This window comes from Heptranchias perlo, chromosome 4, assembly GCF_035084215.1.
Source record: "Heptranchias perlo isolate sHepPer1 chromosome 4, sHepPer1.hap1, whole genome shotgun sequence".
Classification (NCBI taxonomy): Eukaryota; Metazoa; Chordata; class Chondrichthyes; order Hexanchiformes; family Hexanchidae; genus Heptranchias; species Heptranchias perlo.
The window spans coordinates 8948192-8970558 of NC_090328.1; the positions used below are offsets into that span (position 1 = coordinate 8948192).

A 22367-nucleotide genomic window follows, 5' to 3' on the forward strand; every position below is an offset into this window, starting at 1 on the left:
TTTTTTAGTGATGTTAGTCGAAGGACCACGGACACCGGGGAGAACCCCCCCCCCCTGCTCTTCTTCAAAATAATGCCACGAGATCTTTTACATCCACCTGAGAGGGCAGGTTTAATGTCTCATCCAAAAGATGGCGCCTCCAACGGTGCAGCACTCCTTCAGTACTGTAACTGTCAGCCTAGATTAAGTGCTCAAGGATCTGGAATGGGGACTCGAACCTATGACTTTGAGATAAAAATGCTACCTTGTTGAGCCACTCAATGTTGGGCACTAGGTTACAGCAATCTGGTAGCTTCATAATGGCAGCCCACAAACAACCAGGTTTATTGAATGGAATATCACAATTTGCCACAGTGTGATTTGAACTCATGACCTATAGGTTACCAGTCCCGTACCATAACCCAGCCGACCGTACCCAATACTTACCCGTGTAACACCACAATGACTGTTCCTTTAGGTGATGCATTTCACTGCCATCTTATGAACATCAAACTTGATCCAGATTATCTCCCTCGGTTTGTGGAATCTGAATTAATTCTGATGCAATGCTGAGGGGAAGATTGTTTGTTTGCTCACCCATGAGGACGGTCTCAACCGGGATCTTGGGTTCATGTCACGCTACACGTAACCCCACCAGCAAAAGGGAAAAAAAAGTTATCTGTTTTTAATACTCTCTCTCTCTCTCTCTGCCATTTGGGTCTCTTTCTCTCTGTCTGTGTAATTTGACACAATGTATATTCAGTGTACTGGGACGTACTGTTCTCCGTGACTGGCCTGTTTGAACACCAACGACACCTTTTGATTGGTGTGATGGTGTCCCAGCCTAATATAAGATATGCGATTTGAGAACCTTTCACTCATTCACCTGACGAAGGGGATAATCTCCGAAAGCTTGTGATTTTAAAATAAAATTGTTGGACTATAACCTGGTGTTGTAAGATTCCTTACATTTGTCCACCCCAGTCCATCACCGGCATCTCCACATCATGCTCACTCTGGTGAAAGACAAACACAAAGAACGTGCTTCACTATAAACGCCAAACAGACACATCCCTCATCCTTTTAATAATTTGCGATACGCTCTTTATCGACTTTATTTAAATTATGAGGACAGGTTGCATTGACCAGGCTTGTATTCTCTTGAGTTTAGAAGATTAAGGGGTGATCGAATTGATTTGTTTGAGATGATTAAGGGATTTGATAGGGTAGATGGAGAGAAACTATTTCCTCTGGTGGGGGGAGTCTAGAACAATCGACTTAAAATTAGAGCTAGGCCGATCAGGGGCGGTGTCAGGAAGCACTTCTTCACACAAAGGGCAGTGGAAATCTGGAACTCTCTCCCCCCCAAAAAACTGTGGCTGCTGGGAGTCAATTGAAAACTTCAAAACTGAGATTGATGGATTTTTGTTAGGCAAAGGGTATTAAGGGTTACGGAACCAAGGCGGGTAAATGGAGTTAAGATACAGATAAGCCATGATCTAATTGAATGGCGGAACAGGCTCGAGGGGCCGAATGGCCTGCTCCTGTTCCCGTGTAACACGTGATCCTTTTTTTTTGTTGTTGTACAGGGAACAACAGTCTCGCAATCAGGAGCCTTGTCTATCCCTGCTGTCCCAGGTAAGAATCGGAAACCGTTCCATGTTCCAATTCCCGTTGCTGGTACCTGCTCTGGTGTTACGTTAGGGGAAAAGCTGGAATCTGCAGATTGGCAGAGCGGAAAATGTACTGCGACCAGTAGTCCTCACTGGATGAGAGTTTGCTTTTGTGACAGAGTTCTCCAAGTGGAATGAAGGGCTTTGATAGCGTAAATAAGGAGAAATTGTTTCCACCGGCAGGAGGGTCTGTAACCAGACAACACAGATTTAAGACAATTGGCAAAGAACCAGAGGGGGAGATGAGGAGAATTTTCTTTTAACACAGCGAGTTGTTATGATCTGGAATGCGCTGCCTGAAAGGGCGGTGGAAGCAGGTTCAATAATAACTTTCAAAAGGGAATTGGACAAATACCTGAAAAGGAAAAAATTTGCAGGGTTATGGGGAAAGAACTGGGGAGTGGGACTAATTGGACAGCTCTTCCAAAGAGCCGGCACAGGCACGATGGGCCGAATGGCCTCCTTTTGTGCTGTGTGATTATAGAATCATAGAAGTTTACAACATGGAAACAGGCCCTTCGGCCCAACATGTCCATGTCGCCCAGTTTATACCACTAAGCTAGTCCCAATTGCCTGCACTTGGCCCATATCCCTATGGATTATATGACTATCTAATTTCACTCGTGGTTTAAATATGAATCGGAGAATTCTGCAATTTACAGTTGGGAACAAAGTCCGAGGAAAAAGTCTCGGAGCGAATCTTAAAGAGGAACATAATATACTTAACCGGATGGAGGAAGTGAATCCGGAACAGTGCTATGAGATACGCAAAGGCAGTGGCGCGAGAGGACACAGGGTCAAGGTTGAAAGGGCAGGTTTAGGAGAGATGTGAGGAAGTTTGGACACAGGATGGCGAACTCTACACTTTAAACCACGCGTACAAGACACAGAGACAGTGCGAGATGATGGTACTGTCAGGGGGCAATTCAATGGGCGGGAACTGCGGTGGGTGAGGCTTTACCAGTTGTACTCTGTGCAAATGGATTGTATCGATACAGAGGCCTAGAAATGAACGACGGCTCTATTAGTGCTGAACACTTAATGTATTTGTGCAACCCGTTTAAAATAACGTCAAACGCCTGCCCTAAAATAGCAGGCAAAGGGGTGTCTTATGGATGCTAATGTCGTTGGTCATTACGTTCCAGGCTAGAGAGTTGAGGCTTTGTTGGAGGAGCCCCTTGTGACTCTTGGTCTGAGCAATAAAGGTCCACCTTAAAGGGGAGGAACATCTGTGGGTTATGCTTCAAGTATGCCCCCATTTCATGGTGGAAAATTCCTGACCTTGTTTTATGAAATGCCAATATTCTTTCTTATTATGGTGCGGGGTGGGGGGTGGGGGGTGGGGGGTGGTGAGAGTTGCGGTGAGCTTTGACTAACTGGCTCTGGGACGTCATCGAAGGGGAGTCGTCCCAGAGCTGGTTCTGTAGAAGATGGTGGGCGTTCTGGCTTCGGGCCGTACGTTGTCGCCAGGGTGGTGGGGGGGGGGGGTTTCTGCTGAAGTTACACAGTCTATCAGGTGGAGAATCCCTGACGAAATTCCCGGTTTGTACATCCAGCTGTTAGCTTGGCTTTCTGGGATTGCACACCTCTGGATTGGTTCTTGGACCAGCCAGAGGTCACAGACTCCACCCCCCCCCCCCCACCATTTCTCCCTGTTGGTGACCCAAGGATCAGCCTCGCAGGGAGGGGGACCTAACCTGACAGGATTCCCTGCAGGTAAGAAATTTTATAACTCCTGCAAAGTATCAGCTGTGGCTCAGTGGGTAGCACTCTTACCTCTGAGTCAGAAGGTTGTGGGTTCAAGTCCCTCACTCCACAAAACCCAAGCTGATGCACCCAGTGCAGTACTGAGGGAGTGCTGCACTGTCAGAGTTGCTGTCCTTCAGATGAGATATTAAACTGAGGTCCTGTCTGCCCTCTTGGGTAGATGTAAAAGATCCCATGGCCGCTATTTTAAAGAAGAGTGGGGGAGTTTTTCCTAGGACAACATTTATCCCACCACCAACTTCACTAAAAACGGGTTATCGGGTCATTATGCTGATTGTGGGATCTTGCTGTGCGCAGATTGGCTGCCGCGTTTTCCTACATTACAACAGTGACTGCACTTCAAAAGTAATTAATTGGCTGTAAAGCGCTTCAGGACATCCTGAGGTTGTTGAAAGGTGCTGTAGAAATGCAAGTCTTTTTATTGGTGTTTGAATTTCCTCTCCTCTTGCTAATTGCCTCAGGACATTTTGCGATGTTTTAAGTATACGTCGGTTGCTGAATACTGTACAGGGCAACAAGTTAATATATTGTGACACGCAGCTTATCAAGTATCAAAGCTACATGTTGCCGGGGACACTCTGGATGCATTCCCTCAGCAATTATAGAAGGGTGATGATGATTAAACAGAGTAACTTAATCCGATATATTAATTTATGGCCCTGTTTTGTCATCTTGCGTTGAAAGTTTTGCTACACACGGCAGGGCTTTTAATAGATCAAAGGGTAATCCGATACAGATCTCGGGATTGCTTGACAAGTAACAAAAGAAACGTCAAATTAATGCCGGGGGCAGAATATCTGACTTTACCGTCCACAGGAATGCACCTGAGTCACTGCCACTTAATATGGCGAATTGAGATGCTTCTGCCCCATGGCCCATTGAGCTTGCCCAGAACAGGAAGGCCCAAAGGTTTGAGAACATAAGAAATAGGAGCAGGAGTAGGCCATACGGCCCCTCGAGCCTGCTCCGCCATTCATTAAGATCATGGCTGATCTTCGACCTCAACTCCACTTTCCTGCCGGATCCCCTTATCCCTTGGTTCCCCTAGAGTCCAAAAATTTATTGATCTCAGCTTTGAATATACTCAAACACTCAGCATCCACAGCCCTCTGGGGTAAAGAATTCCAAAGATTCACAACCCTCTGAGTGAAGAAATTTTTCCTCGTCTCGGTCCTAAATGGCCGATCCCTTATCCTGAGACTATGCCCCCCTGGTTCTAGACTCTACAGTCAGGGGAAACAGCCTCTCAGCATCTACCCTGTCAAGACCTCTCAGAATCTTATACGTTTCAATGAGATCACCTCTCATTCTTCTAAACTCCAGAGAGTATAGGCCCATTCCACTCAATCTCTCCTCATAGGACAACCCTCTCATCCCAGGAATTAGTCTAGTGAACCTTCGTTGCACCCCTGATCCGTGCTGATCTCCGCTGGGTTTGTTATAACTTTCCTCAGTATCCCAGATTAGAGAAGAGGGGGGGAAAAAGTGTTCATGGTTCCCGCAGGCGATCACTGTCCAAAGACCCCTCCTGGAAGTGAGTGAAGACAGGATATAGCTTGGCTCTACAGTCAAATGACCCCCCTACGCTCCCTGTCAAGGCTCAACTCATATGTCTCAAAGCAGGTGTTATGTTTTAATTCATTCTCGGGATGAATTGAGAAGGTGGTGGTGAGCCGCCTACTTGAACCGCTGCAGTCCGTGTGGTGAAGGTTCTCCCACAGTGCTGTTAGGAAGGGAGTTCCAGGATTTTGACCCAGTGACGATGAAGGAACGGCGATATATTTCCAAGTCGGGATGGTTTGTGACTTGGAGGGGAACGTGCAGGTGGTGTTGTTCCCGTGCGCCTGCTGCTCTTGTCCTTCTGGGTGGTGGAGGTCGCGGGTTTGGGAGGTGCTGTCGAAGAAGCCTTGGCGAGTTGCTGCAGTGCATCCTGTGGATGGTAGACACTGCAGCCACGGTGCGCCGGTGGTGAAGGGAGTGAATGTTTAGGGTGGTGGATGGGCTGCCGATCAAGCGGGCTGCTTTGTCCTGGATGGTGTCGAGCTTCTTGAGTGTTGTTGCAGCTGCTCTATCGAGGCAAGTGGAGAGTATTCCATCACACTCCTGTTGTGCACATGGTTTAACTGTGTCCTTCATTTAAAGACCACCTACATTAAAAGAGATACTGTTCTAAGGGACAGATCATCATAAGCTTTTAACGCACACTTTCCGTTTCGGTGCCCTTGGATTTCCATTGAGTTCAATGTTCTATAAAATGTATCTGGCTATTTATGTATCACGGAGCAGGGTCTGGTAGTGACAGCAAAGGGAAAGCACGCAGTGACAACCTGTACGGGCTGACTGAGCCGCAGAATAACAAATACAAGGAGCTCCAAAGGACGGCCAAGAACAACAGCCAGACTACGGTTAAACGAGATGGCCGCCGGCAAAGTAGTGACGGGGACATATATGGTGCACTGTGGGAGACCAGAAGCTGGTGCCTCAAAGGCACAGAGGCCTGTCGTCTCAGTGTAACTGCTCCGAGTAACGATTCCGGTGCCAAGGACAATGCCTTCAGCAGCAGTCATCCCACGGGCGATAGATTGAAGGCGGCGTCGGATGGTTTCACCGCGTGCGGCGTGACAATTGACGAGGGTTTCAGAGCCGGCAGAGAAACGTTTACGTGGGGCAGACTGTCGGGAGGGCGGCTGTGCCGCGGCGAAGGCCACGGAGGCGGGAGAGATGGCGTCGGGCCCGTGTATGAACCGATGGTCGCGGCACGAAATTCCATACCGGCACGGGGAGAGACGGTGAACTCAAATTGCCGCCACGGCCCGTTCCAAAACCACTGGAGAAACCGAGAGAGCGCAAGAGACACTTACAAAGTCGTCAACGCACCAAGAAAGCTCCTTGCCGCCCTGGGAAAGGTGCAGACGTTTCCAGGGTCCCGGGATGCAGTCGCCCATCGCTCTGCTGCCCGGGTGAGCAGTCTGACCTTCGCTGCACAGACGTACCTGGTTATACAGGCCCCAGCTCAAGAACCCGGTGCACCAGAGAGCTGCAAACTTGGAGGAGATTGTTGGAGGTGGAAAGCAATGGATCGGAAGAGCGGTAAATCAAGCACCGGGTTGCCAAGAAGACAGCAAGCGGACGCTGAACAGAACTGGCTCGACCAACAGCTGTCAAACTCGTGGAGAGGAATACAGGAGCTCGTTGAAAGAAATGGCATCCGTTTGAAGGCAGAGGTGTGTGACCGCAGCGGTGTGGATGAAGGTAACTTGGCTATTTTAACAATTTATCTATACTCTTGCTTACCAACCTCAGTCCTCCCCCTCTCCCCACACACATTACCATCCAGAGTCTCCACTGATCCCATTACCATCCAGAGTCTCCACTGATCCCATTACCATCCAGAGTCTCCACTGTTCCCATTACCATCCAGAGTCTCCACTGTTCCCATTACCATCCAGAGTCTCCACTGTTCCCATTACCACCCGGAGTCTCCACTGATCCCATTACCATCCAGAGTCTCCACTGTTCCCATTACCATCCGGAGTCTCCACTGATCCCATTACCATCCAGAGTCTCCACTGATCCCATTACCATCCAGAGTCTCCACTGTTCCCATTACCATCCGGAGTCTCCACTGATCCCATTACCATCCAGAGTCTCCACTGTTCCCATTACCATCCGGAGTCTCCACTGATCCCATTACCATCCAGAGTCTCCACTGATCCCATTACCATCCAGAGTCTCCACTGATCCCATTACCATCCAGAGTCTCCACTGATCCCATTATCATCCAGAGTCTCCACTGTTCCCATTACCATCCAGAGTCTCCACTGTTCCCATTACCATCCAGAGTCTCCACTGATCCCATTATCATCCAGAGTCTCCACTGTTCCCATTACCATCCAGAGTCTCCATTGTTCCCATTACCATCCAGAGTCTCCACTGTTCCCATTATCATCCAGAGTCTCCAATGTTCCCATTACAAACCAGAGTCTCCAATGTTCCCATTACCATCCAGAGTCTCCACTGATCCCATTACCATCCAGAGTCTCCACTGCTCCCATTACCATCCAGAGTCTCCACTGATCCCATTACCATCCAGAGTCTCCACTGATCCCATTACCATCCAGAGTCTCCACTGATCCCATTATCATCCAGAGTCTCCACTGATCCCATTACCATCCAGAGTCTCCATTGTTCCCATTACAAACTGGTGTTTCCATTACAACATCAATTTACATTTGTATCGAAATATGTCCCAGGTGCCTCACTGAAACATAAACGGACCAAAAATGGTGAGATTAGGACGTTGCATTAAGGAGGGTCTCAAAATGGAAAAGGGAGTTGAGAGATTTGGGGTTGGGGGGGGTGGAATTCTGTAGTGCAGGGCCTGGACGGCTGAAGGCACGGTCTCTGATGTTGGCACAAAGGGAGGGGGAATTTTCAAAAGGGGAGGGACAGAGGACCATATAGTTCTGGAAGATGGTTGGGATGGAGGAGGTTTATAGAGAGAAGGATGGGTGAGGCCATTACACAATTTAAACACAAGGGTGAGAATATTACATTTGGGATGTTGGAGACCACATTACCTACTGGGGTCTCCACTGGTCCCATTAGCTACTGGGGTCTCCACTGATCCCATTACCTACTGGTGTCTCCAGTGATCACATTAGCTACTGGGGTCCCCACTGATCCCATTACCTACTGGGGCCTCCACTGATCTCATTACCTACTGGGGTCCCCACTGATCCCATTACCTACTGGTGTCTCCACTGATCCCATTACCTACTGGTGTCTCCACTGTTCCCATTACCTACTGGTGTCTCCACTGTTCCCATTACTTATTGGTGTCTCCACTGTTCCCATCAGAACAACTTATCAAAAAAAGTCACAGGTGCTACACAGAAACATAAACAGACCAAAATGGACTCAGAGCTAAAGAAGGAGAGATTAGGACATTGTGTTAAGGAGCGTCGCAAAGGGGAAAAGGGAGTTGGAGAGACTTGGGGGTGGGGGGGAGCAGTGGAATACCGTAGTGTAGGGCCTGGATGGCTGAAGGCACGGTCCCCAATATTGGTACAAAGGGAGGGGGAGTTTTCAAAAGGAGAGGGACAGAGGACACATAGATCTGGGAAACGGTTGGGATGGAGGAGATTTATAGAGAGAAGGATGGGTGAGGCCATTCCACAATTTAAACACAAGGGTAAGAATATTACATTTGGGATGTTGGGGACCCCATTACCGACTGGTGTCTCCACTGATCCCATTACCTACTGGTGTCTCCATTGATCCCATTACTTACTGGTGGCTCCACTGATCCCATTACCTACTAGGGTCTCCACTGTTCCCATTACCTACTGGGGTCTCCACTGATCCCATTACCTGCTGTTGTCTCCACTGATCCCATCACCGACTGGTGTCTCCACTGTTCCCATTACCTACTGGTGTTCCCATTAATCCCATTACTTACTGGTGTCTTCACTGATCCCATTACCTACTGGTGTCTTCACTGATCCCATTACCTACTGGTGTCTTCACTGATCCCATTACCTACTGGTGTCTCCACTGATCCCATTACCTACTGGTGTTCCCATTAATCCCATTACTTACTGGTGTCTTCACTGATCCCATTACCTACTGGTGTTTTCACTGATCCCATTACCTACTGGGGTCTCCACTGTTCCCATTACCTACTGGGGTCTCCACTGATCCCATTACCTGCTGTTGTCTCCACTGATCCCATCACCGACTGGTGTCTCCACTGTTCCCATTACCTACTGGTTTCTCCACTGATCCCATTACCTACTGGTGTTCCCATTAATCCCATTACTTACTGGTGTCTTCACTGATCCCATTACCTACTGGTGTCTTCACTGATCCCATTACCTACTGGTTTCTTCACTGATCCCATTACCTACTGGCGTTCCCATTAATCCCATTACCTACTGGTGTTCCCATTAATCCCATTACCTACTGGCGTTCCCATTAATCCCATTACCTACTGGTGTTCCCATTAATCCCATTACCTACGGGTGTTCCCATTAATCCCATTACCTACTGGTGCCTTCACTGATCCCATTACCTACTGGTGTCTCCACTGATCCCATTACCTGCTGGTGTTTTCACTGATAGCATTACCTACTGGTGTTTTCACTGATCCCATTACCTACTGGTGTCGCCACTGATCCCATTACCTACTAGGGTCTCCACTGTTCCCGTTACCTACTGGGGTCTCCACTGATCCCATTACCTGCTGTTGTCTCCACTGATCCCATTACCTACTGGTGTCTCCACTGTTCCCATTACCTACTGGTGTCTCCACTGATCCCATTACCTACTGGTGTCTCCACTGATCCCATTACCTACTGGTGTTCCCATTAATCCCATTACTTACTGGTGTCTTCACTGATCCCATTATCTACTGGGGTCTTCACTGATCCCATTATCTACTGGGGTCTTCACTGATCCCATTATCTACTGGTGTCTTCACTTATCCCATTACCTACTGGTGTCTTCACTGATCCCATTACCTACTGGTTTCTTCACTGATCCCATTACCTACTGGCGTTCCCATTAATCCCATTACCTACTGGTGTCTTCACTGATCCCATTACCTACTGGTGTCTTCACTGATCCCATTACCTACTGGTTTCTTCACTGATCCCATTACCTACTGGCGTTCCCATTAATCCCATTACCAACTGTTGTTCCCATTGATCCCATTACCTACGGGTGTACCCATTAATCCCATTACCTACTGGTGCCTTCACTGATCCCATTACCTACTGGTGTTCCCATTAATCCCATTACCTACTGGTGTCTCCACTGTTTCCATTACCTACTGGTGTCTCCACTGATCCCATTACGTACTGGTGTCGCCACTGATCCCATTACCTACTGGTGTCGCCATGATCCCATTACCTACTGGTATCTCCACTGATCCCATTTCCTGCTGTTGTCTCCACTGATCCTATTACCTACTGGTGTTTCCACTGATCCCATTACCTACTGGTGTTTCCATTGATCCCATTACCTACTGGTGTTCCCATTAATCCCATTACTTACTGGTGTCTTCACTGATCCCATTACCTACTGGTGTGTTCACTGATCCCATTACCTACTGGTGTCTTCACTGATCCCATTACCTACTGGTTTCTTCATTGATCCCATTACCTACTGGTGTTCCCATTAATCCCATTACCTACGGGTGTTCCCATTAATCCCATTACCTACGGGTGTTCCCATTAATCCCATTACCTACGGGTGTTCCCATTAATCCCATTACCTACTGGTGCCTTCACTGATCCCATTACCTACTGGTGTTCCCATTAATTGCATTACCTATTGGTGTTCCCATTAATCCCATTACCTACTGGTGTTCCCATTAATCCCATTACCTACTGGTGTTCCCATTAATCCCATTACCTACTGGTGTCTTCACTGTTCCCATTACCTACTGGTGTTCCCATTAATCCCATTAATCCCATTACCTACTGGTGTTCCCATTAATCCCATTACCTACTGGTGTTCCCATTAATCCCATTACCTACTGGTGTTCCCATTAATCCCATTAATCCCATTACCTACTGGTGTTCCCATTAATCCCATTACCTACTGGTGTTCCCATTAATCCCATTACCTACTGGTGTTCCCATTAATCCCATTACCTACTCATGTCTGAGCTGTTCCCATTACCTACTGGTGTTCCCATTAATCCCATTACCTACTCATGTCTGAGCTGTTCCCATTCCTTTCATGGTTTCTTGCCTCTCTTCTACCTCTCCTACCTTGTGAATGAAGTGTCGACTCTTACACAATCTTCCTTCCTGGTTTCTGTGTTGTTTATAATATCCTCTTTGTCTCAACAATAAAGATGAATCTCTCAACACTTCTCTCTGTGCGTCTGTCTTTTCCTTGTGTGCTTCAATTTCAAGTACTCTCGTCTGCATGGTTATTTTCTGTAATCCTCTTTAATTTCGATCTGATTTGATCTGTCTGACTGACGTGCACTCAAGGTTAGACTTCGTAGAAAAAAAAAGTTATTAATTTTACTCACAAAATCTTAAAATAAAAACACGAGTGCACATTTTTCTGGTCTGTTTTCCTCCTCTGCCCGGCTCCTGTCGTTGACTCCCTGTTTGGATACAGTGCCAAGGGTGCCAACCAGTCAGTCTGATACCTTGTCCAAGCGGGCATTCTGCGCATTGACTATGGATGTTGGCAGGCTACTTGACTGCGAGAGGGATATGGGAACAGGGAGAGGGTAAATGTGATTCGGACTGCTTGCTAGCGCGGATGGTAAACGCCGACATGGACTGGTTGGGCCGATTGGTTTGTTTCCGTACCTTGACCTCTCTGTGTTATAGTCTGTGTATCCAAAACCGCATCCAGCCCTGGTCTTCACCTATTGCCCGCCTCATGCTCACTTCCGGCAGGATAGTGATCGGGAGCGGGAGCCTTGGAAAATTCCTCCCCCCCTCCCTAAATCAGGGCCTCTGAGGCCCCTCATAGCATCGCTACCACTCTGCTGCTTCAGAACGAGATGACTGTTAAAACTTATACAAAACCTTGGTTGGACCACACTTGGAGCACTGTGCATAGTTCTGGTCTCCATATTACAAAAAGGATATAGAGGCACTGGAGTAGGTGCAAAAAAGATTTACAAGAACAATTCCAGAACAGAGAGGTTACAAATTATCAGGAAAGATTGAACAGGCTGGGGCTCTTTTCTCTAGAAAAGAGAAGGCTGAGGGGTGACCTGATAGAGGTCTTTGGAATTATGAAGGGGTTTGATAGGGTAGACGTAGAGAAGATATTTCCATTTGTGGGGAGACCAAACTAGGGGTTATAAATATAAGATAGTCACTAATAAATCCAAAAGGGAATTCAGGAGAAACTTCTTTACCCAAAGAGTGGTTAGAATGTGGAACTCGCATAGATAATTTCAAGGGGAAGCTGGATAAGTACATGAGGGAGAAAGGAATAGAAGGATATGATGATAGGGTGAGATGAAGAGGGGTGGGAGGAGGCTCTTGTGGAGCATAAACACCGGCATGGACCAGTTGGGCCGAATGGCCTGTTGTAAATTCTATGTAACTCAGCGCAGATTGTGAATCGAGCCTCGGACCTCCTTTGAGTTTATGGTTCAGCTACTCACAGGATGAACTTCAAGCATTTATACTTAATCACTGAAAATCAATCTTCTTGTCATCGCACTATCTCTTCCCTCTTCTTTGCACTGAATGGGAGCTCTGATACCAACAGGGCAGCAGGTATCAGGACAGGTAGATAAGGTGGTTAAGAAGACATATGGAATGCTTTCCTTTATTAGCCGAGGCATAGAATATAAGAGCAGGGAGGTTATGCTGGAACTGTATAAAACACTGGTTAGGCCACAGCATGAGTACTGCGTACAGTTCTGGTCACCACATTACATTAGAGAGGGTACAGAGGAGATTTACGAGGCTGTTGCCAGGACTGGAGAATTTTAGCTATGATGATTTAATTTAGATAAATGTGAGGTGATGCATTTTGGTAGATCGAATCGGGCCAGGACCTACTCCGTTAATGGTAGGGCGTTGGGGAGAGTTATAGAACAAAGAGATCTAGGAGTACAGATTCATAGCTCCTTGAAAGTGGAGTCACAGGTGGATAGGGTGGTGAAGAAGGCATTCAGCATGCTTGGTTTCATTGGTCAGAACATTGAATGCAGGAGTTGGGATGTCTTGTTGAAGTTGTACAGGGCATTGGTGAGGCCACACTTGGAGTACTGTGTACAGTTCTGGTCACCCTATTATAGAAAGGATATTATTAAACTAGAAAGAGTGCAGAAAAGATTTACTAGGATGCTACCGGGACTTGATGGTTTGACTTACAGGGAGAGGTTAGACAGACTGGGACTTTATTCCCTGGAGAGTAGGAGGTTAAGGGGTGATCTTATAGAAGTCTATAAAATAATGAGGGGCATAGATAAGGTCGATAGTCAAAATCTTTTCCCAAAGGTAGGGGAGTCTATAACGAGGGGGCACAGATTTAAGGTGAGAGGGGAGAGATACAAAAGGATCCAGAGGGGCAATTTTTTCACTCAAAGGGTGGTGAGTGTCTGGAACGAGCTGCCAGAGGCAGTAGTAGAGGCGGGTACAATTTTGTCTTTTAAAAAGCATTTGGACAGTTACATGGGGAAGATGGGTATCGAGGGATATGGGCCAAGTGCAGGCAATTGGGACTAGCTTAGTGGTATAAACTGGGCGACATGGACATGTTGGGCCGAAGGGCCTGTTTCCATGTTGTAACTTCTATGATTCTATGATTCTATGACAGATTGGATAGGCTGGGGTTGTTTTCTTTGGAACAGAGGAGGCTGAGGGGTGATTTGATTGAGGTATAAAATGATGAGGGACCTAGATAGAGTGGATAGGAAGGACCTATTTCCCTTAGCGGAGGGGTCAATAACCAGGGGGCATAGATTTAAAGTGATTGGTAGAAGGATTAGGACAGAAATTAGGACATTTTTTTTCACCCAGAGGGTGGTGGGGGTCTGGAACTCACTGCCTGAGAGGGTGGTAGAGGCAGAAACCCTCAACTCATTTAAAAAATACCTGGATGTGCACCTGAAGAGCCGTGACCTACAGGGCTACGGACCAAATGCGGGAAAGTGGGATTAGGCCGGGTGGCTCGTTTCTCAGCCGGCGTGGACACGATGGGCAGAATGGCCTCCTTCTGTGCCGTAAATATTCGATGATTCTATGGCATCTTTAAATAAGATTTAAACTTGACAGTGCGACTTAAACTAGTCTTCACTCCCACACACTTGAAAATAAGAGGGAGAGATGAAATATGAGAATGAAAGATTATTTTAGTTAGGAGACTGTGAGGGGTGGGTGTCCTGGGCTGAGTTTCCTCTGGGGTTCACCATGTGTCTCGGAGGCTCTGCCTGTGCATTCCCCGCATCCTGTTGTCAAAAGGATGCCTTGGATAAAGCCTACGATTTCGTAACCTTCAAGGCCCCTGTTCCCTCAGGCCCATCACTCTCGTTAAAAAGTGCCCGATCAGCCGTGTGCTTTACTCCAAAGGACGCGGAGGTAGAAGTTACTTTGAGAAACATTCAGCGGGTAAAAAAAAATCGGGCTGTTATAAAGAGGTGGGCCTTGAATTTCCACAGGGATCTCCCGCCCTGACTCAGGCAGGAGACCCTGGAGAGATGCCTCTTTGAGCCGTTTCCCTTGTTGTGGGGGGAGAGGGGGTTCCCATCGGAGAACCCCCTTCAGAAATTCGAGGCGATGGTCACGGCTAGATACCTAAGGTTTACAGAACGTCTTGCTAGTTGCCACATGTCAGAAGGGTCGATAGCCAGAGGACACAGATTTAAGGTAATTGACAAAAGAGCCAGAGGTGAGACGAGGAGAATTTTTTTTTACGCAGCGAGTTGTGATGATCTGGAATGCACTGCCTGAAAGGGCGGTGGAAGCAGATTCAATTCAAGCTTTCAAAAGGGAATTGGATAAATATTTGAAGGGGAGAAATTTGCAGAGCTATGGGGAAAGAACAGGGGAGTGGGACTAATTGGATAGCTCTTTCAAAGAGCCGGCACAGGCAAGATGGGCCGAATGGCTGCCTTCTCTGCTGTACGATTCTATGATTCTATGTCAACCTAATACCAACAAGAGAAGGTTCCTTTGTAACGTGTCCCTCACCATCCAGCACTTTGTGTATCTAGATCCACCGCTTTCCTTTCCACATTTCTCCCCTCCAGCTGAATCAACTCGATCACCCAGAGATATCTGTATTGGCGGTGTCCTCTTAGCCATGGCCTGTTGAGAACTGACCTAGTGAAAATTAGGTTAGAAACCGAGAGCAGATCGAAGCTAATGCCTCAGACACGTACAGTCTGCCTTTCAGATCCTCGCTTACATAGAATTACACAGAATGAACAGCACAGAAACAGGCCATTCGGCCCAACAGGTCTGTGCCGGTGTTTATGCTCCACACGAGCCTCCTCCCACCCCTCTTCATCTAACCCGATCAGCATAACCTTCTATTCCTTTCTCCCTCATGTGTTTATCTAGCTTCGCCTTAAATGCATCTATTCTATATGTAATCATAGAATCATACAGCATAGAAGGAGTCCATTTGGCCCTTTGTGCCCATGCCGGCTCTTTGAAAGGGTTATCCAATTAGTCCCACGCCTACCAGCTCTTTCCCCATAGCCCTGTAAATTTCTCCTTTTCAAGTAAGTATCCAATTCCCTTAAGCTCCTTAACAGATAGGCAACCCTTTATCTCAGCGCTCTCACCTGTAGCACTGGTAAACACACTGGCTTTACAACTTGTGTAGTGTGGTCTTAAACTTTAGACTGGCTTTAGATTCTCAAACACAAAATCTAAACCTAAAAAACCACAGAGCATGCAGCAGTTACATGGAAAGCTGGATGGCTCTCTGTGTATGTGTGTCTTTCTTTTTTAATTGTCAGGATGCGGGCAGTACTAGCAAAGTAATTTTTTTTTCATTTGCGGGATATGGACTTCGCTGTTAAGGCCAGCATTTATTGCTCATCCCTAATTGCCCTTGAGAAGGTGGTGGTGAGCCGCCTTCTTGAACCGCTGCAGTCCGTGTGGTGAAGGTTCTCCCACAGTGCTGTTAGGAAGGGAGTTCCAGGATTTTGACAGCGACGATGAAGGAACGGCGATATATTTCCAAGTCGGGATGGTGTGTGACTTGGAGGGGAACGTGCAGGTGGTGTTGTTCCCATGCGCCTGCTGCCCTTGTCCTTCTAGGTGGTAGAGGTCGCAGGTTTGGGAGGTGCTGTCGAAGAAGCCTTGATTGTCCCCAGTTCCCCTGAGTACCCTGAGAAGGTGCTGCTTGCCCAAGCCACTTTAGATTGCATTAAATGTCAACCACAAGGTGTGGAACTGCAGTCAGGTGTGGAACTGAAGTCAAGTGTGGGACTGAACTCGCCTGTAGGCCAGAGGTTCCCTTCCCTGAAGGACATTAATGAACCAGTTTTTACAACAATCTGGCCGCTTTCATGGTCATTTTTTAAATTTCTGGCGCTCGCCCATTTTACCAGAGGTATTGAATTCTGTTCCACAACTTGCCATGATGGGAGTTCTCAGAGTTTCTAGTTAAGTACCATTACCTGGCAGCGTGTGCGTGCACATACGTGTGTACATGCGTGTTTGTGTGCCTTGGGATCTGGGCTCAATTTAGTTCAGAAGCAATTCTATCATCCTGATGAAAGTAAATAGGAACATAGGAGCAGGAGTAGACCCCTCGAGCCTGTTCTGCCATACAATCAGATTGTGGCTGATCTGTACCTCAACTCCATTTGCTCCATATCCCTTGATACCCTTACCCAACAAAAATCTATCGATCTCAGTCTTGAAAATTTCAGTTGACCCCCCCAGCATCCACAGTCTTTTGGGGGAGAGAGTTCTAGATTTCCACTACCCTTTGTGTGAAAAAGCACTTCCTGATTTCACTCCTGAATGGCCTAGCTCTAATTTTAAGATTATGCCCCCTTGTTCTGGATACCCCCACCAGACAAAATAGTTTCTCTGTATCTACCCTATCGAATCCCTTTGTCATTTTGAAGACCTCAATTAGATCACCCCTAAACCTTCTGAACTCAAGGAAATACAAGCCAAGTTTATGCAACCTGTCCTCATAATTTAATCTTTTAAGCCCCGGTGCGTTTAAAAGCTAAACATTCAGTTGTCAGCTCTCGGTTCAGGTTTCAGTAGATATCTCTACATAGAATCATAGAATCTTACAGCACAGAAGGAGGCCATTTGGCCCATCGTGCCTGTGCCGGCTCTTTGAAAGAGCTATCCAATTAGTCTCATTCCCCTGTTCTTTCCCCGTAGCCCTGCAATTTTCTCCCCTTCAAGTATTTATCCAATTCCCTTTTGAAAGTCACTATCGAATCTGCTTCCACCACCCTTTCAGGCAGTGTATTCCAGATTATTACAACTCACTGAGTAAAAATATTTCTCCTCATCTCCCCCCCTTCTGGTTCTTTTTCCAATGACCTTAAATCTGTGTCCTCTGGTTACCGACCCTTCTGCCAATGGAAACAGTTTCTCCTTATTCACTCTATCAAAACCCTTTGTGATTTTGAGCACCTCTATTAAATCTCCCCTTAATCCTCTCTGATCTAAGGAGAACAATCCCAGTTTCTCCTGTCTCTCCACGTAACCGATAGCTTTCCAAGTCCCATTGGGGTAGATTTTCAACCTGCCTCCCGGGTCTAAAACTGATCTTGGGGATCGGTCGACTCTAAATTGAAAATCACCTGATTTTCATTCAGATCAACGGAGATGAAAATAGGGCATTTTCTATAAAGGGCGGCCAATCTGTATCGCCAAGTTGAACATCTACCACGTTGTATCTGTGCTGCTGCCCCTGTGTAGAGACGGACATCAGTTCTACAGGTTGGCGGTGAGTTATCCCAAGGTTACAGTAGGTAAGAGGGATCTTGACACACACTGATGACAAAATGGTGGCGCTCCAACTATATCGAGTGAAAAAAAATCTATCTTCAAAGATACGTCACACGTATGTTCGTGCACTCTTACTGCAGATAAGAAACCAAAGAAAAAGGAGGAGAAGCAGAAGATGGCGACAGGACAGATGTACGAGTTCATGGAGGCTCTCCCAACGGAGAAACAGTCTGAGGTGAGACGTCGAAAGAGACCTTACCCGCAACGGTCGAGGAATTGGGCTGGTACTATTAAGTTAAATTGTATTGTTAATTTGTGAAGGGTTGGTTAGCAATTTTGGGATTTAAAAAAAATAAAGCAAGGCAATAAACCGCAGATCTAATGGAACAGAAAACACACAGCGAGTCCCATCAGGGTCTGGAAAAAGAAAAGACGGACCAATTTTTTTTAACGCAGCGAGTTGTTATGATCTGGAATGCGCTGCCTGAAAGGGCGGTGGAAGCAGATTCAATAGTGACTTTCAAAAGGGAACTGGATAAATACTTGAAGGGGAAAAATTTGCAGGGCTATGGGGAAAGAGCAAGGGGAGGAGTGGGACTAATTGGATAGCTCTTTCAAAGAGCCAGCGTATGTACGATGGGCCGAATGGCCTCCTTCTACGCTGTACGATTCTAGGATTCTAATGACGAGTGGACTCCTCGTCAGATCTGAAACCTTGGACGGTGAGTGAGCCCCTGTATCAGACTGAAGCGGAGGAATTCTGATGGAGGGGCTCTTTTCAGGTGCAGGTAGATACAGATATCATTGAGTATCAAAACCTGATGGATTTGACAGGGCGGGGGGTGGGGTTTGAAGACGGCTTAGCTCAGCATTGCCAACACTCACGAGCGCCCAATGATTCAGAAACTATTTTCAATGCTGGCAATTCACGGAGGGACGTTTAAAAACTGCGCGTTTAAATTTCACACTCGTCGCAAGCCTTTATATATAAAAAAACACTTTGGAGAATCGCGAGCGTTGGCAGTGCTGTTCCGTTGGACCGCAGTGTTGGCAGGCATGGGTTCTCACTCTCATTTCTCCATACATCACACACTTTCTTCCTGCTGTCCTTAAGGACCATAATAAGACCATAAGAGATAGGAGCAGGAGTAGGCCATTCGGCCCTTCGAGCCTGCTCCGCCATTTAATGAGATCATGGCTGATCTGATTTTTACCTCAACTCCACTTGGGGTTGGTTGCCAATGGCAGGCTGCTCACTCCCCGACCGCTCAAATCACTGGGCGTGCTCACCTGAGCTGCTCGTGGGCGCCCGCTGGTGGCCAATCGCAGAGCAACGCGAGAGAGAGCGCCCCAGAGATGGGGCAGCCGACTTTCCTGGGACCAGTGACTGGTCTAAAAAGAGTAAGAAATTTGTCAAGACAAAAAAGGTTAGCAGCTGAGTGTTGGCTTGTTTTAGAAACTGTTGATAATTGTGCAAATGCTCCTGTGGCTCAGTGGGTAGCACTCGTGTCTCTGTGTTAGAAGGTTGTGGGTTCGAGTCTCACTTCAGAGACTTGAGCACAAAATCCAGGCTGACGCACCAGTTCGGTGCTGAAGCAGTGCTGCATTTTCGGAGGTGCTGTCTTTTGGGTGAGACGTTAAATCGAGGCCCCGTCAGCCCTCTCAGGTGGACACAGAAGATTCCACAGCACTATAAGACTGAGATGAGGTGGAATTTCTTCACTCAGAGGGTGGTGAATATTTGGAATTATCTACCCCAGAGGGCTGTGGATGCTGAGTCGTTGAATATGTTCAAGGCTGAGATCGATAGATTTTTGGAATCAAGGGATATGGAGATCAGACGGGAAAGTGGAGTTGAGGTCGAAGATCAGCCATGATCTGATTGAATACCGGAGCAGGCTCGAGGGGCTGTATGGCCTACTCCTGCTCCCATTTCTTATTTTCTCATGATAGAAGTGTTCAAACTCATGAAGGGTTTAGATAAAGTAAGTAAAGAGAAACTGTTCCCATTGGCGGAAAGGTCAAGAACCAGAGGACACAGATTTAAGGTGATTGACAAAAGAACCAAAGGCGACATGAGGAAAAACTTTTTTACGCAGCGAGTGGTTATGATCTGGAAAGCATTGCTTGAGAGGTTGGTGGAAGCAGATTCAATCGTGGCTTTCAAAAAGGAATTGGATAGATACTTGAAGGGAAAAAATTTGCAGGGCTACAGGGAAAGAGCGGGGGAATGGGACTAACTGGATTGCTCTTACAAAGAGCTAGCACAGGCTCGATGGGCCAAATGGCCTCCTCCTGTGCTGCAACCACTCTATGATTCTATGATTTTATTTTGAAGAAGAGCAGGGGAGTCCTCCCTGGTGACCTGGGCCAATATTTATCCCGCAACCGACATCACTAAAAACAGATTATCTGGTCATTGTCATATTGCTGTTTGTGGGATCTTGCTGTGTGCAGATTAACTGCAGCGTTTCCCTACATAACAACAGTGACTACACTTCAAAAATTACTTTATTGGCTGTGAAGCGCTTTGGGACATCCTGAGGTGCTGAAAGGTGCTATAGCAATACGGGTTTTTCTTTCTTTCTGATGCCTCAGTGAATATGCACATCTCTGTGTGTGGTACTGAGCAACACAGACCGGGAAGATTCCAGGTTCAGCCCCCCCCCCCCCCCCATGTCTCTGCTCAGTTGGCTGACCAGAGCTGGGATGGCATTTGGCCCCAGTGCCTCTGGATCAGAGAGGAGAATAATTCAGCCTAGTGAGGGGATTTGTGGTGGGGGGGGGTGGGTGGAAGGATGGGAGTGGGGGAGGGGCCGTAATAAAACATTCCACTCTCCTACTTTGGCGAAACAGAGAACACCTTAACCATTGAGCGAAAAGACCACTTTCCTTGGCTAATGGCTCCGATGCTTTGACTTGCAGCTGGAGAAGGGCAGTGGATATGAATATATGGCCAGCTGTGGACAACAGAAGCTGCTCCTGGAGGGAGAAGGTACTGGCACTTCATCATCACAGTTGAATAAATACAGTCTGCACCGCTCATCACGGGCGAGTTCGTGCGAACGCGATTTTCTCGCTATACGCGATGGCTGGTATAACGCGGTACCGTTATTACAGCACTCTACTGTAAGACAAGAATGTTCCTTCCTTTTGCCCACTTGTTTCCAGCTCCACTCTGACCTGCAGCTTTATTTAAGCTGCAATCAGTACAAACTGTAACCTCCACAGCACTTAGAGGGGTTTAGACAGACTTTAAGTACACCAAGGGTAATTGAACATTTACGGTAGCGGGGATGAGGGGAGACAAGTTATGTGGGGAGACTGGAGAAGTTGGGATTGTTCTCCTTAGAGCAGAAAAGATTAAGGAGAGATTTAATAGAGGTGATCAAAATTATATGGGGTTTTGATAGAGTAAATAGGGAGAAACTGTTTCCACTGACAGGAGGGTCGGTAACCAGAGGACACAGATTTAAAATAATTGGCAAACAAGCCAGAGGGGAGATGAGGAGAATTTTTTTATGCAGTGAGTTGTTCTGATCTGGAACGCACTGCCTGAAAAGGCGGTGGAAGCAGATTCAATAATAACTCTCAAAAGGGAATTGGACAAATACTTGAAAGGGGAAAAAAATTGCAGGGCTACGGGGAAAGAGCTGGGGGAGTGGGACTAATTGGAGAGCTCTGTCAAAGAGCCGGCACAGGCAAGATGGGCTGAATGGCCTCCCTTCTATGAGGTGTTATTTACTTATGTTTGTTCTTACGTTCAATGCACCTTAACAAGGGGCAAACTAGTGAGTAAACACAGCTGTTTCTGCCCATAATAAATGGAGCGCTTAAGACAAAACAACCGGCAACTTTGAGATTGACTTTAATGCAAATGGATAATGGTTATCGCTTTTTGGCCGGTGAGCGACTGCCCATTTTAAACTTGGGCGTTTTAAGTGGGTGGGTGGGGGGTGGGGGCTGTATTGTGTGGGTGGAGAGTGTTGGACTGCGAACCGTCGATGCAATGGAAGAAGTATTGGTCACCGTAAAACAAAAAGCCGATTATTGGGGTGGGGGGGGGGGAAAGGGGGTTGTATTTCCTCAGGGATTCTCCCATAACTTCGTGCACCGGCCGGGATTCCGCTGTACTTGGGCCGAAGTTACGTGGCGGAGCGGGAGAGACCCTGAGCTGATTTTCCCCCCTTCTAATAGCCCATTCGGGAGAGGTTGCAGATTTACAGCGGTTGTTAACCGTGGCTTTGCTGTTTTCCGCTAACAGGTCCGTCTGGGTCTTTGAAGCTTCACCGAGGTCAAGGGGCACACCTGGATATTATGGGTCTTAAACAAAAAAGGGTAAGTGGTGAAAAGTGACAGTGATAAGCTAGCAGTGACACAGCTGACATTCCCATTGGAGAACAAAAAGTAATTATTGATCGCTTACACTTAAAAGTATTCTTCTCTTGGGCAGAGGAGGGGGATTCCATGGTGTAAATGTTGACCGTGGCGTGGCTCAGTGGGTAGCACTCTTCCCTCT

At 47.1% G+C, this 22367-nt stretch overlaps 1 protein-coding gene across 1 annotated transcript in view; it reads left to right on the plus strand.

The window, feature by feature from the left end:
* Nucleotides 1-22367, plus strand: part of dok7b (docking protein 7b) — an 83126-nt gene that overhangs the window by 43950 nt on the left and 16809 nt on the right. The window contains exons 8-14 of the mRNA XM_067982095.1: nucleotides 1569-1617; nucleotides 5706-6671; nucleotides 14430-14521; nucleotides 16184-16328; nucleotides 17989-18083; nucleotides 20774-20843; nucleotides 22113-22186. Of these exons, the coding sequence (XP_067838196.1) occupies nucleotides 1569-1617; nucleotides 5706-6671; nucleotides 14430-14521; nucleotides 16184-16328; nucleotides 17989-18083; nucleotides 20774-20843; nucleotides 22113-22186 (1491 nt within the window). The remainder of the gene's footprint in view (nucleotides 1-1568; nucleotides 1618-5705; nucleotides 6672-14429; nucleotides 14522-16183; nucleotides 16329-17988; nucleotides 18084-20773; nucleotides 20844-22112; nucleotides 22187-22367) is intronic.